Raw genomic sequence first — 14,489 nt, forward strand, 5'->3', positions numbered from 1 at the left:
AATGCTGCTCGTGCTCTTCTTCATTCTTGGAGTAGATCAAAATATCATCGATGAATACCACAACAAATTTATCCAGCTCCGGCATGAAGACTGAATTCATCAGGTACATAAAATATGCCGGGGCATTGGTAATACCAAAAGACATAACCAGATACTCATAAAGTCCATATCTGGTCGAGAAAGCTGTTTTCGGAATATCACAGGGCTTGATTTTTATTTGATGGTAGCCAGAACGAAGATCGATGTTAGAGAAAACCTTGGCTCCAGCTAACTGATCAAATAGGATATCAATGCGGGGAAAATGATACTTATTTTTAATAGTAACCGCATTGAGTGGTCGATAATCAACACATAGCCTCAAACTGTTGTCCTTCTTCACAAACAGGGCTGGACATCACATATCACCATCGGGATGTTTAACCTAAAAAATCACTTTTCATCATTTTGTGCTATGCTGCTAATCATCAAAGATCATAGTAGTGATTGGACTATAAATATAGTCTCACAGATTCAATAGGCTAAAATTTGATGAGCACCCATGCCACAAAATTTGCAACATCATTAGTATTCATCAAACAGCCTAGAAATGCACAAATGAAAGAGATTTGGCAAGTAGAAAGATCATGATTTCTAACTGGTAGTCGCTACTTATATTACATCCAAAGTAGCCTTTTTCTTACAACCTAGCATCACACACCCTTACCACATATGTTACAACAAGTGGTACTCCTTCCTAGGGCTATTTTACAACATCTTCTTCCCTATGTACATATACTACAACAGGAAAAACACATGCTATCTAGGACAAGCCTAAGGTGCCTAGAAGTCGTCGAGGTTGCCCACAGTGGAAGCACTGTTGGAGGAAGAGTCGTCCGGCTGAGGGTTAGGCTCGGCAAGCGCATGCTCTGAATCTATATCAGAAACTCCTTCAATCTCCTCTGGGTCTTCTGCTGCTGCAGGCTCGGCTGGAACAACTGGGGGTATTGGCTGCTCATGGAGCATACCAATACAGGCCATAGCATCATCCAGATCTATTTGGAGCTCATGAACCTGCCCCTGAAGAAAAACAATCACTGTATTGCGCTGCACTATCTCAGCACCATGCTCCAGAACTTGAAGCTCAAACTGTGCAATAGTCTGATCTCTCCTAGCAACAGTCTCATTAAGCCCCTGAATCTGAGTGTCTCTCAAACGAAGACCTCGCTAAAAAGTCTGGGCCAAGTCTATCACCTGCTCCATGTGCCTCTGCTGGAGAATCTGATAGTGGGACTGAGCATTCATATACCTGGTCACAGCCTGAATAGTCTCCTCCACTACATCTCCAACTAGGTGTCCAAAGTGGGTGGTCCTGAAAAGCCACTCTGCGTTGCCAGCATTGACTGCCGGAAACAAACCAATAGGATAAGCAGCTACTTCCTCGGGATGGTGCTCACAAAAAGTAGTGACAACTTTGAGAGCTGCTGTCTCAAAAGCGTCCACAAGACGATACCCAATCACATCAATCTCAATAGGCGGCCACTCCAAGGTGGGGTGCTGAGGAATGGTCATGGTAACTCTGCTCTTCTGAATTCCATCCTCAGAAAACTGGCGTCCCTTGTACCGGGGTGGGTCTGGGTAGTGACAAATACGGAGTGTATCCCACAAAATCCTCTGAAAGCCCTCCTAGTATAAGCAATCAGTATGAGCACATCCCTTCTCATCCCAAAAGACATTGTGACAGTCCGCCATCTGAATCAAAAAGGATTCAAATGTGAGTAATATGATTATCTCAAGACTTCTCAAATATAACTTTAAGAAGACTGCGGAAAAAATGTGATTCTAACTCAAAAGTTTACAAGGCTCAGGAAGTAAACAAACCACAATTGGTACTGGTTCATCATTTGAGATTCTATGGAACGAAAAGATTATCAAGACATCAAGATGGAACTATGGATAAAGACATGACTCAATCTCCCTCTCTCAAACCAAGTTTTCATTCAACTCGTTGTTTAACCACACTAAAACATATTCAAGAAAACAAACTCTAGAGATTCCTTAAGAAGACTCATGTAACATTTTCCAATTCTAGGAATCAAAGCAAACATCAACCAAATATGCATGCACGTCCTGTTCATTCCTCACAAGATAAAAAATTGCCAACTATTGTTGGGCTTACGTGGTTAGCACGGTGGCATAACACAGATATGGCTCTCCCTATATAGCTAGTCGATAAATTCTAACCGTTCTTAACTTATCGAATCGCGGTTAGTGTACCTGCAGAAGATTGACAGAACATATATATAACCATTGAACCTTTCATGCCAGCACTCATGAAAGCGTTGCCATACATTACCGCTCACTATAGAAGCGGCAACCATACAATTTCCGCCGTATGGCCAACATTAACATACACCACTGAGATAGCATATTCACGAGTTCCTTTACTCCCAATATAATCGACCGAGGGTCAGTATATTGGCAGCAGCTCAAGTAGGTCACTGCTTGAGCGCAGCGTTCGGTTCGCATCGCCGATGGGAAGGTCAGACTCCCTCAACTGACTGAGTACATTTTACTTCCAATATAGTCAACTAATAGTTGGTATATTGGGAGTACCTCAAGTAAGCCACTGCTTGAGGGCAGCGTTCGGCTCGCATCACCAACGGGAAGGTCAGACTCCCTCAGCTGACTAAGGATCCTTACCTTCTTACCTTAACGTAGATGCGTCGTTACAAAAATCAAGGGTTGCTTGTGAGTATGGTTTGACAAAAATGTAAAGTGCTGGAAATCAGATAAAATAAACCATACATAGATAGCCACCTAGTAATTCCCGTAAATTCCCTAAGACTTTACATTCTATGCATAACCCCTAACGAAATTACATTGGTTTCAAAAATACCTTGTTGGTCAAATTTTTATACGGAAATCGATTTTTAAGGTTCCAACACCTCTGGTGTACACTTATAGCTCTGATACCAGCTGTGGCAGAACCATCTGAATTATCCCGGCACAAGTGCGCAGGCCATCACCATAAAGGCAACATCGGCTCAAACGCACTTCAAACGGAACAAGTCTTGGTCTGTCGGGTAACGTCCTGATACAACCACCGGTTCTCAGATCGAACAAGCATACCCCTTACGAAGGTGAGTCCAGAGATATTACAACCACATGTTTTACAACACAAGCTCAGTAGTGATGACAACCAGTTCAAGATATTATTACAAAACCAAACTTAGTAAAATAGTTGTACAAACCATAACTGTAAGTTCAGAGTTTGAAAAACAGCGGAAAGAGAAAACGACGGCTACAACACGTCGCAAAAATATACCAAGCTAGCCCAAGCAAGGTATCACTCGTCAGGGTCATTGCCGGCCGAAGACGGATCCCACTCTACGGACCAGCCAGGAGGCAAAGAGCAGGGCCAAGACAAACTAGCGATCTGTTCCTCAAAATTCATACCTGAAAAAGGGTTTCAACAGCAAGGCTGAGTATTCTAATACTCAGCAAGACTTAACCGTCAATGGGTATACATAGCCCACCTAACTAGACTATGCAGGGTTTTGTGAGGCTCTGGTTTTTCTTTTGATGAAAAGCAATACTCACATTTTAGCTTCTAAGATTCTAGTTGATTAACCATTCTATGTAAGCAACTACTATTCAACCATGGTAGAACTTTAAGCAAACATCAAGATTGATCATAATAATGTTGCTCTTATTACTCTGTGTGGCAAAGAGATCAAGCAGTCTCAAACCGTGAGAAGCGGACGATTCGAATCGAATTTGTTAACCTGGCCAGGCAGACCTAACACACACGTTTGGAACAACATCGGGTCGTTCCCAAACAACTGTTTGCCTTTCTTTCCGGCTTGTGGATAGGAACACTCTCCCCGACTATAGGGCACCAACTTCCTCCCTACACCCGTGGTGTTGATCAACATAAACATAATTAAAAACCTATCTCTAAGAGAGAGTGTCAATATATCCACTCCCCGGTCCAATCAGTTACTAGGCTTACCGCGTACCATATTTACGGCATGTGGCTAGTACGTTCAAAAACTTAACCAGCACTACCACACACCGCGACCTTAGCAAGTTCATCAACACAGACGGGGTCTCACACAAGGTCATGATATCGAACACAATCCCGTCTGTCATCCTTATATTGATAACAGAAAGTAAACAAGCAATTCCTATAGAGCTCGCGAGTGACAGGCAATCACTCGACTTTTACCGGTCCTATAAGCTTAGCAATTATTCGAACTCAGTTCTAGTGTTCAGTACATAGGTTCCTAGGATCATGCATCTAGGGTTTCAATTCAAATCCTAAGAACTATAAATGCACAAGTAAGTAATAATGAAAATGGTAATAAATTGAAATATAGCTTATGTCCGGGGCTTGCCTTCTCGGTAGTCGCTAACTATTTCAGACTGGGGCTCTTCCGAACTTTGGTCCGGGGCTTCAGTTAGTACAGCAGCGTTCACTTGAGCTTCGGGATCACCTCCTTCGGAATCCGGGATCAGCTCGTACGTCCCGTCCACTAGAGCAGTCGTATCTATATGTGATGCAGAAGGTGAAATTACAAACACACTCATTTCACGATAAAGTTGTAGTCTACAAATAGCAACACAACTTAGCATATGGGCAATCATTTATAGAGTAGATAACTAACATTTCTAACTACACAAGGCATCATGATCAACAGCACAAAAGAAGCTTACTAACTTCATAAGACAAGTTGTAGTGGTACCTATAGCATGCAAGTTATGGTTTGCTAATAAACACCTAACTCAGCACACATTCATTAGTAAATTCATAAAAAATTACATCAAACAGGAGGTAAACAGAGTGATCTACCCTGCAAATTTCATACCAAAACATGCAGCCATTTAATCAGAACAATTCATTTATTTAGACAACTCCTAGAACAAGATTGAATTATACAGGTAAGATCAGAGCAACCTAGAAGCTAGAAATTTAACAGTAGGTCGACACAGAGCTAACTTAGCAACTGTAAATTTTTCAAGATTTAATCTACATAGAATTTATTCTGAGAAAATAAATAATACTGACAGAAAACTAACAAGATTCATTTGTATCTTCTGTTCTAGTCATGGACTAGTGCTCAAATTTTACAGAGAGTAACATATGACTAAAACAAGTCTCTACAAAAATTACCAGGATTTTCAAAGCAAGAAAACTATTTAACATGATTAAAGCTCACTTAACAATTATTAAATCAAAGAAATAGTTAAACAGAAGGAATGACCACGAAATTTTTATAGCAACACTAGGGTCACATGAGCATCTTACTATAAAAATTTCACAGCAAGACATGGTTTCAATCATCAGTTAAGAAAAAGATAAAAACAACTAGCATTTAAACACTAGTAACACAAATCTATTTTTACAGCAAAAACTTTCAACTAACACCCAACATATTATAATTCTACGGCAAAGATCTCTTCAAGAGGATTCGAAACCATCTAGATTTGCATTTTTCTAATTTGTCTCTGAATTTCTATGGAATTTCAAAGTTTACAGCCAAAATAACAAAAAAGTCCCTGAAGACACTATTCACTTGAGTCACGGGCTTCGCAGACAGCCCCCTGGGTTTTTGTTTCTTTCAACCCGAGGTCCCTGGCCATGGTCAGAGGAAGGGCGCGGGTTTGACCGGCCAAATCCGGTGACGCTGATCACCGCCGGCAAGGGTGGAGGGACGTGGGAGGTTCACCAGGCCCTTGCGCACCTGTAGATGGCCGGGGTTGAGGTCGGGGTGGCCTGTAGTAGTAGCGCGACGAGAGCAGGCGGGTCGGCGGTGGCGCTCCGGTGAGTTCTGTGCGAGGAGGAGGGGTGGGTGAGCTGCGCGAGGTCGAGGCGCAGCTGATGGAGGGGTCAGCGTGGGCGGAGAGGCTACGGAGAGGCGGGTTCACGGCGGCGTAGAGCTTGCCGGCGTTCGGGCGGAGCGGCGGCGGCGTTCTGGGGTCTGGGGTTGGGGAAATGGCAAAAGAACGAGGGGAACGATTTGCGGGAGTTCTTGTAGTTCTAGTGCGCGCGAAAGATAGGGCTCTGGGGTACTGCAGCGAGCCATCCATGGAGGCGGCGAGGTGGCGGCCGGCGGTGGTCTGCTGCTGCGTGGCAAGGCGAGGAGGGCGTAGCGCGAGGGATAGAAGCGGTGGGGAGCTTCGGCGCGACGCGTGGGCGGCCAGCACAAGCAGGAGGTGGCCCGGGGACGGCCCTGAGCGGCGGCAGCAGTGCCACTTTTGTAACACCCTAATTCAAATTTCAGTAATTAATAATAAATTTAATTGGCTTTATTTAATTTTCTAAGAATTATTATGTTTAGCCTCGCATTTAATCTAATTTTGTTTCACAAGCAATTAAAATTTGTCTGGATCCAACGGTCCTGATCTGAAGGTACCGGTTCGGCCTGGAAAACTTGCTAAAGAGCCCCTCTCCTTTTTGGTAATCAAACCGCCGTCCAAATCTGTTCAAAAGTAATTACGGATAGGTCCTGGTTTTAATGTTTAGGCCCCTAATCTTTCCAGAAATAGTGGCCGCCGTCCAGCCTTGGTGTTTTTGTGAGTCAGACCCTGGATCTATAGTTTAATTACGTTTTAGCCCTCAGTTTTTGCAGAAAACCCCCTAGAACTTAGTTTTTCTCGCAAATAAGCCCCTGAACCTTGTTTTTGGCCTAGAATATGCGTTTTAGCTCCGTTTTTAGCGTTCCTTATGTCCACGCGATCGTTGTAATGCGTAGAATAGTTTTAGGCCAGTTTAGTGTGCTGTTTTTATGTATTGATGTACTATTTCTTAGTTTTTGTTAGTGTTTGCTTGTATGCTTATTATTGTGCATTGTTTTGGCCATGTGTTCGTGAATAGACGTCGAGCTACCTGAGGAGCCCCAGTACCAGTACCCGGAGCAGCCGTCTTCAGAGCAGTTTGAGCAGCAGCCTGAGCAGTTTGAGGAAGGCAAGTATAACATGAACAACCTATCACTTTAAATACAATTTCATACTGCATTTTAATACTGTATGCCTGTAAGGATTTCCTAGCCACTTTATATCCTTTATATATATCCTTTGGGTTGCATTTTGGTTAGTTGTGCTAGGTGCCGCGCTATAACACAAATTGGTCCTTTTAATTAATTTGATTAATGGTATATGCAACTTAATTCTGAGAGTGGCCCTCTGTGTGGCTTGAGTGGCTCACGTCTCGTTAAAAGATGGTTTTTGTAGCAACATGGTTTAGGGGGCCAGCACGGTGCTTAGTGCTTGGTTGGCCACTCTCCATAAGGACCGGTTCATAGAGCGACAACCTGGGACAACAGCGCTACCACAAGGCTAGAATGGGATAGACTTGGCTTACTAATTAGGTCTATTTGGTTTGGAGTAACTTACTGATGAGGACATCACTCCTACGGATACAAACGACACTCCTCAAGATGATATACAAGGTCCTATTACTCGCGCACGTGCTCGACAATTGAACTTACAGGGGAGTTCGTTCCTAAGTAATGTTTATTGTGAATCTGAGAATAGATTGCTACCTAATGACTGAATTGTACTTAGGAACAAAGGAGAGGACCATCAAGGGTGTGGAGAAGGCCTTGGAGGCGTGGAGGACCAGCAAGGACGTCCGGATCAAGATGGAGGCCCAAACCGATTCGACTTCGTTTCAGTTTCGGACTCCAGGAACAGGCCGCACTAAAACGGACGCCCAGGTTGCATACGGAGTCGGATTTGGGCGCACTTGATATGGATGGAAAGATAATTTCAAGACGCTTCCAATGGCTCTGTTTTCAGGCTCAAATTCATCAGGAGTCGACGGGAATCGTCTGTGGAAGTTGGCGTCCAGAATCTGTTCCGGTGCTGCGTCACTGTTTTTGGGCCGATGGCCCGTGTATCGTGTTGGAGCCCAATAGGGGCGCGTCCAGGAGGTCTTGCGCGACCTAAACCCTTATTAATAGCCGCCGCCACCATCGTGAGACTTGGGTTTTGCTTAGATTCATTCTGTCAAGAACAGTTGTCGCCGTTCATCGGTTTGTGAAACCCCAACTTGTGAGATTAATCATTCATCTGCAGAGTCACTCTATTTGAGCTGCGTTTCTTTCGAGTTCTTGCTTGTGTTCTTCGTTGCGCTTGCAGGGATTAGCCTTCTTGGCGAGGTCAACCGGGTTGTGACACGGTTGATAACCAGAGGAGTTTTGGTGCTAAGATTGCTGGATTCGGGTTTTAGGATCTGAAGCCGGATCGGTGTGTCTCGCTCCGCCTACAACGAGAGTTATCCAGAACCTGACGGAAGATCGGGAACCCACGTCCCCATTATTTGGTATCAAAGCATATCATCAAGTCTAGGAATAGGATGGCGATATCGAATGGTAATGTTATTTATGGCCTAAGGAATTTGTTATTCACTCCGATCATGAATCGCTTAAGTATCTTCATTCTCAAAATAATCTGAATCGTAGACATGCTAAGTGGGTTGAATTCATTGAATCTTTTCCTTATATTATCAAACACAAGAAAGGGAAGGATAATGTGATTGCCGATGCTTTGTCTAGACGTTATACTATGCTGTCCCAACTTGGTTGTCGGATTTTTGGGTTTGAATCGATTAAAGAACAATATGCGCTAGACCCTGATTTTAAAGAGGTGTTGCTAAATTGTAAAGAGGGACGTACATGGAACAAGTTTGTGATAAATGATGGATTTGTGTTTAGAGCTAACCGCATATGCATTCCAGTTGGTTCTGTTCGTCATTTGTTGATGCAGGAAGCGCATGGTGGAGGTTTGATGGGACATTTTGGTGCGAAGAAGACAGAGGATGTTCTGGCCACACACTTCTTTTGGCCAAGGATGAGGAGAGACGTTGAGCGGTTCGTGGCTCGCTGTAATACATGTCAAAAAGCTAAGTCGCGCTTGAACCCACATGGTTTGTATATGCCTCTTCCTATTCCTTCGATTCCGTGGGCGGATATTTCTATGGACTTTGTTTTGGGATTGCCTCGGACGAAGAGGGGGAGTGATAGCGTTTTTGTTGTGGTCGATCGTTTTTCCAAGATGGCACATTTTATACCTTGTCATAAAACAGATGATGCCATTCATATTGCTAACCTCTTTTTCAAAGAGATTGTTCGCTTGCACGGTATGCCTTCTACTATTGTTTCAGATCGTGATGCAAAATTTTTGAGTCATTTTTGGCGCACGCTATGGAACAAATTGGGGACAAAGTTGCTGTTTTCTACAACATGTCATCCCCAAACTGATGGACAAACAGAGGTGGTGAATAGAACATTGTCTACGATGCTGCGAGCAATATTGAAGCAAAATTTGAAGATGTGGGAAGAGTGTTTGCCGCATGTGGAGTTTGCATATAATCGGGCGGAACACTCCACCACCAAGGTAAGTCCTTTTCAGGTAGTGTACGGTTTTAACCCTCGTGCTCCCATTGATCTTTTGCCTCTACCTACTACTGAGCGTGTACATAGTGATGCTAAAGAGCGTGCTGATTTTATTTTAAAATTGCATGCTTCAACCAAAGAGAACATTGAAAAGATGACTGAGAAATATAGAATTGCTGGTAGTCAAGGTAGAAAGGAAGTTAAACTTGAACCGGGTGATTTAGTTTGGTTGCATTTGAGAAAAGAAAGATTTCCAGATTTGAGAAAGTCTAAATTGATGCCACGTGCTGCTGGACCATATAAAATTTTGGAAAAGATTAATGATAACGCATATAAACTTCAGTTGCCCCCAGAGTTTGGGGTTAGTTCCACTTTTAACATTTCAGATTTGAAGCCATATTTTGGAGAAGAAGATGAGCTTGAGTCGAGGACGACTCCAATTCAAGAGGGGGAGGATGATGAGGACATCACTCCTACGGATACAAACGACACTCCTCAAGATGATATACAAGGTCCTATTACTCGCGCACGTGCTCGACAATTGAACTTACAGGTGAGTTCGTTCCTAAGTAATGTTTATTGTGAATCTGAGAATAGATTGCTACCTAATGACTTAATTGTACTTAGGAACAAAGGAGAGGACCAGCAAGGGTGTGGAGAAGGCCTTGGAGGCGTGGAGGACCAGCAAGGACGTCCGGATCAAGATGGAGGCCCAAACCGATTCGACTTCGTTTCAGTTTCGGACTCCAGGAACAGGCCACACTAAAACGGACGCCCAGGTTGCATACGGAGTCGGATTTGGGCGCACTTGATATGGATGGAAAGATAATTTCAAGACGCTTCCAATGGCTCTCTTTTCAGGCTCAAATTCATCAGGAGTCGACGGGAATCGTCTGTGGAAGTTGGCGTCCAGAATCTGTTCCGGTGCTGCGTCACTGTTTTTGGGCCGATGGCCCGTGTATCGTGTTGGAGCCCAATAGGGGCGCGTCCAGGAGGTCTTGCGCGACCTAAACCCTTATTAATAGCCGCCGCCACCATCGTGAGACTTGGGTTTTGCTTAGATTCATTCTGTCAAGAACAGTTGTCGCCGTTCATCGGTTTGTGAAACCCCAACTTGTGAGATTAATCATTCATCTGCAGAGTCACTCTATTTGAGCTGCGTTTCTTTCGAGTTCTTGCTTGTGTTCTTCGTTGCGCTTGCAGGGATTAGCCTTCTTGGCGAGGTCAACCGGGTTGTGACACGGTTGATAACCAGAGGAGTTTTGGTGCTAAGATTGCTGGATTCGGGTTTTAGGATCTGAAGCCGGATCGGTGTGTCTCGCTCCGCCTACAACGAGAGTTATCCAGAACCTGACGGAAGATCGGGAACCCACGTCCCCATTATTTGGTATCAAAGCATATCATCAAGTCTAGGAATAGGATGGCGATATCGAATGGTAATGTTATTTATGGCCTAAGGAATTTGTTATTCACTCCGATCATGAATCGCTTAAGTATCTTCATTCTCAAAATAATCTGAATCGTAGACATGCTAAGTGGGTTGAATTCATTGAATCTTTTCCTTATATTATCAAACACAAGAAAGGGAAGGATAATGTGATTGCCGATGCTTTGTCTAGACGTTATACTATGCTGTCCCAACTTGGTTGTCGGATTTTTGGGTTTGAATCGATTAAAGAACAATATGCGCTAGACCCTGATTTTAAAGAGGTGTTGCTAAATTGTAAAGAGGGACGTACATGGAACAAGTTTGTGATAAATGATGGATTTGTGTTTAGAGCTAACCGCATATGCATTCCAGTTGGTTCTGTTCGTCATTTGTTGATGCAGGAAGCGCATGGTGGAGGTTTGATGGGACATTTTGGTGCGAAGAAGACAGAGGATGTTCTGGCCACACACTTCTTTTGGCCAAGGATGAGGAGAGACGTTGAGCGGTTCGTGGCTCGCTGTAATACATGTCAAAAAGCTAAGTCGCGCTTGAACCCACATGGTTTGTATATGCCTCTTCCTATTCCTTCGATTCCGTGGGCGGATATTTCTATGGACTTTGTTTTGGGATTGCCTCGGACGAAGAGGGGGAGTGATAGCGTTTTTGTTGTGGTCGATCGTTTTTCCAAGATGGCACATTTTATACCTTGTCATAAAACAGATGATGCCATTCATATTGCTAACCTCTTTTTCAAAGAGATTGTTCGCTTGCACGGTATGCCTTCTACTATTGTTTCAGATCGTGATGCAAAATTTTTGAGTCATTTTTGGCGCACGCTATGGAACAAATTGGGGACAAAGTTGCTGTTTTCTACAACATGTCATCCCCAAACTGATGGACAAACAGAGGTGGTGAATAGAACATTGTCTACGATGCTGCGAGCAATATTGAAGCAAAATTTGAAGATGTGGGAAGAGTGTTTGCCGCATGTGGAGTTTGCATATAATCGGGCGGAACACTCCACCACCAAGGTAAGTCCTTTTCAGGTAGTGTACGGTTTTAACCCTCGTGCTCCCATTGATCTTTTGCCTCTACCTACTACTGAGCGTGTACATAGTGATGCTAAAGAGCGTGCTGATTTTATTTTAAAATTGCATGCTTCAACCAAAGAGAACATTGAAAAGATGACTGAGAAATATAGAATTGCTGGTAGTCAAGGTAGAAAGGAAGTTAAACTTGAACCGGGTGATTTAGTTTGGTTGCATTTGAGAAAAGAAAGATTTCCAGATTTGAGAAAGTCTAAATTGATGCCACGTGCTGCTGGACCATATAAAATTTTGGAAAAGATTAATGATAACGCATATAAACTTCAGTTGCCCCCAGAGTTTGGGGTTAGTTCCACTTTTAACATTTCAGATTTGAAGCCATATTTTGGAGAAGAAGATGAGCTTGAGTCGAGGACGACTCCAATTCAAGAGGGGGAGGATGATGAGGACATCACTCCTACGGATACAAACGACACTCCTCAAGATGATATACAAGGTCCTATTACTCGCGCACGTGCTCGACAATTGAACTTACAGGTGAGTTCGTTCCTAAGTAATGTTTATTGTGAATCTGAGAATAGATTGCTACCTAATGACTTAATTGTACTTAGGAACAAAGGAGAGGACCAGCAAGGGTGTGGAGAAGGCCTTGGAGGCGTGGAGGACCAGCAAGGACGTCCGGATCAAGATGGAGGCCCAAACCGATTCGACTTCGTTTCAGTTTCGGACTCCAGGAACAGGCCACACTAAAACGGACGCCCAGGTTGCATACGGAGTCGGATTTGGGCGCACTTGATATGGATGGAAAGATAATTTCAAGACGCTTCCAATGGCTCTGGTTTCAGGCTCAAATTCATCCGGAGTCGACGGGAATCGTCTGTGGAAGTTGGCGTCCAGAATCTGTTCCGGTGCTGCGTCACTGTTTTTGGGCCGATGGCCCGTGTATCGTGTTGGAGCCCAATAGGGGCGCGTCCAGGAGGTCTTGCGCGACCTAAACCATTATTAATAGCCGCCGCCACCATCGTGAGACTTGGGTTTTGCTTAGATTCATTCTGTCAAGAACAGTTGTCGCCGTTCATCGGTTTGTGAAACCCCAACTTGTGAGATTAATCATTCATCTGCAGAGTCACTCTATTTGAGCTGCGTTTCTTTCGAGTTCTTACTTGTGTTCTTCGTTACGCTTGCAGGGATTAGCCTTCTTGGCGAGGTCAACCGGGTTGTGACACGGTTGATAACCAGAGGAGTTTTGGTGCTAAGATTGCTGGATTCGGGTTTTAGGATCTGAAGCCGGATCGGTGTGTCTCGCTCCGCCTACAACGAGAGTTATCCAGAACCTGACGGAAGATCGGGAACCCACGTCCCCATTACTTACCTGCGGGGCAAGAGTAGTAAGCTTCAATGGTCCCTGCTCCTCCGGCTTGGTCTGTGCTTGGTTTGCGCACCTGTGCTTGTACCCCCGGAGGTGGGCCCCATCGTTGCTGACCTATCTCTCGCGGTTACGCCTTACCAACGAGATTCTTTGTAACGGCCTCGTGGTGAGTCGCTAGTCATCTCACCTAAGGAAGTGTGATGAACCTCTAGCGTAGCTCATGACTTGTGGGTAAAGATGTGCAACCTCTGCAGAGTGTAAAACTGGTATACTAGCCGTGCTCACGGTTATGAGCGGCCCATATCCTCCTTTTGATTAGTGGAGTTATCTCCTTCCGACGAGGGAGGTGCTTCTTGGGGTTACCTTGTTGGTTACGGTTTGGTTCTCAGTAGTTTCTTAATTAATTCTGATTAATTACTATGTAACTGGGTTAATGGTAATTCATCAACTCGTAGTAAATAGCTTTAATAAAATTTTGCCAAGACTTAAAAGCTAATGCAGTCAGTCAGCCAACCTAGAGCCTCATGGTTTGTGTTATACTTGTTGAGTACAAGTTGTGTACTCACTCTTGCCTCTTCTCTACTTTTTCCTCCTGGATATGCTACTGCTGCTCAGTTCCTGCCGACACAAGGGAGTTCGCTCAGCGCTACCAGGACTACGAGGACTTCTAGGCGTTCGTCTCCCAGTCGACGTCCCTGTGGCGCCCTGCTCAGCTTCGGAGAGTTTTATTCGTATTATGTACTTCGCTTCCGCTGTATCAGACATTTTTGTCATTAATGTAATAAATAACATTCGTATTCGCTTTATTATGTCTTATTCGTGATATGTGCTGTGATATACTGTTCATTCTATTGTATATACGTGTGACTTGATCCTGGCACGTATATGATTGCTCGGTTTATGTCCTTTTATAAACCGGGTGTTACAGAGTGGTATCAGAGCCATATCGACTGTAGGACGAAGCCTAGATAGAACTGGTCAAGTTTTAGGACTTCTTCTCTCCAATCCTTGCCTGCTGAAACTATTTTACTATTATACCCCTTGACTTCTATGACTTTTACCCGTCTTGCCTTGATTTCTGTCTCTGAAGAATAGTTTTCGTAGATTTTAGCCTGAATCAATCATCTGACCACCATGAGTATAAACTAGGTGACCCTTTTATAATAATACGATAGCACGTTCTGCGACGTGTTGTGTTAGTCGAGTCTTTTGCTAAACTCGGCTAAGTTGTGAAATTGTATGCTTGTTATTATGCTACATGCTTGATT

General features: G+C 43.9%; 1 protein-coding gene across 1 annotated transcript in view; it reads left to right on the forward strand.

Annotated features, from left to right (window-relative positions):
- LOC120684917 overlaps positions 1-14,489 on the forward strand; it is a 78,649-nt gene that overhangs the window by 55,668 nt on the left and 8,492 nt on the right. Inside the window, exons 2-3 of the mRNA XM_039966779.1 lie at positions 8,720-9,770; positions 11,156-12,229. Coding sequence (XP_039822713.1) covers positions 8,720-9,770; positions 11,156-12,229 — 2,125 coding nt within the window. The remainder of the gene's footprint in view (positions 1-8,719; positions 9,771-11,155; positions 12,230-14,489) is intronic.

Source organism: Panicum virgatum, chromosome 8N, assembly GCF_016808335.1.
Source record: "Panicum virgatum strain AP13 chromosome 8N, P.virgatum_v5, whole genome shotgun sequence".
NCBI classification, from domain to species: Eukaryota; Viridiplantae; Streptophyta; class Magnoliopsida; order Poales; family Poaceae; genus Panicum; species Panicum virgatum.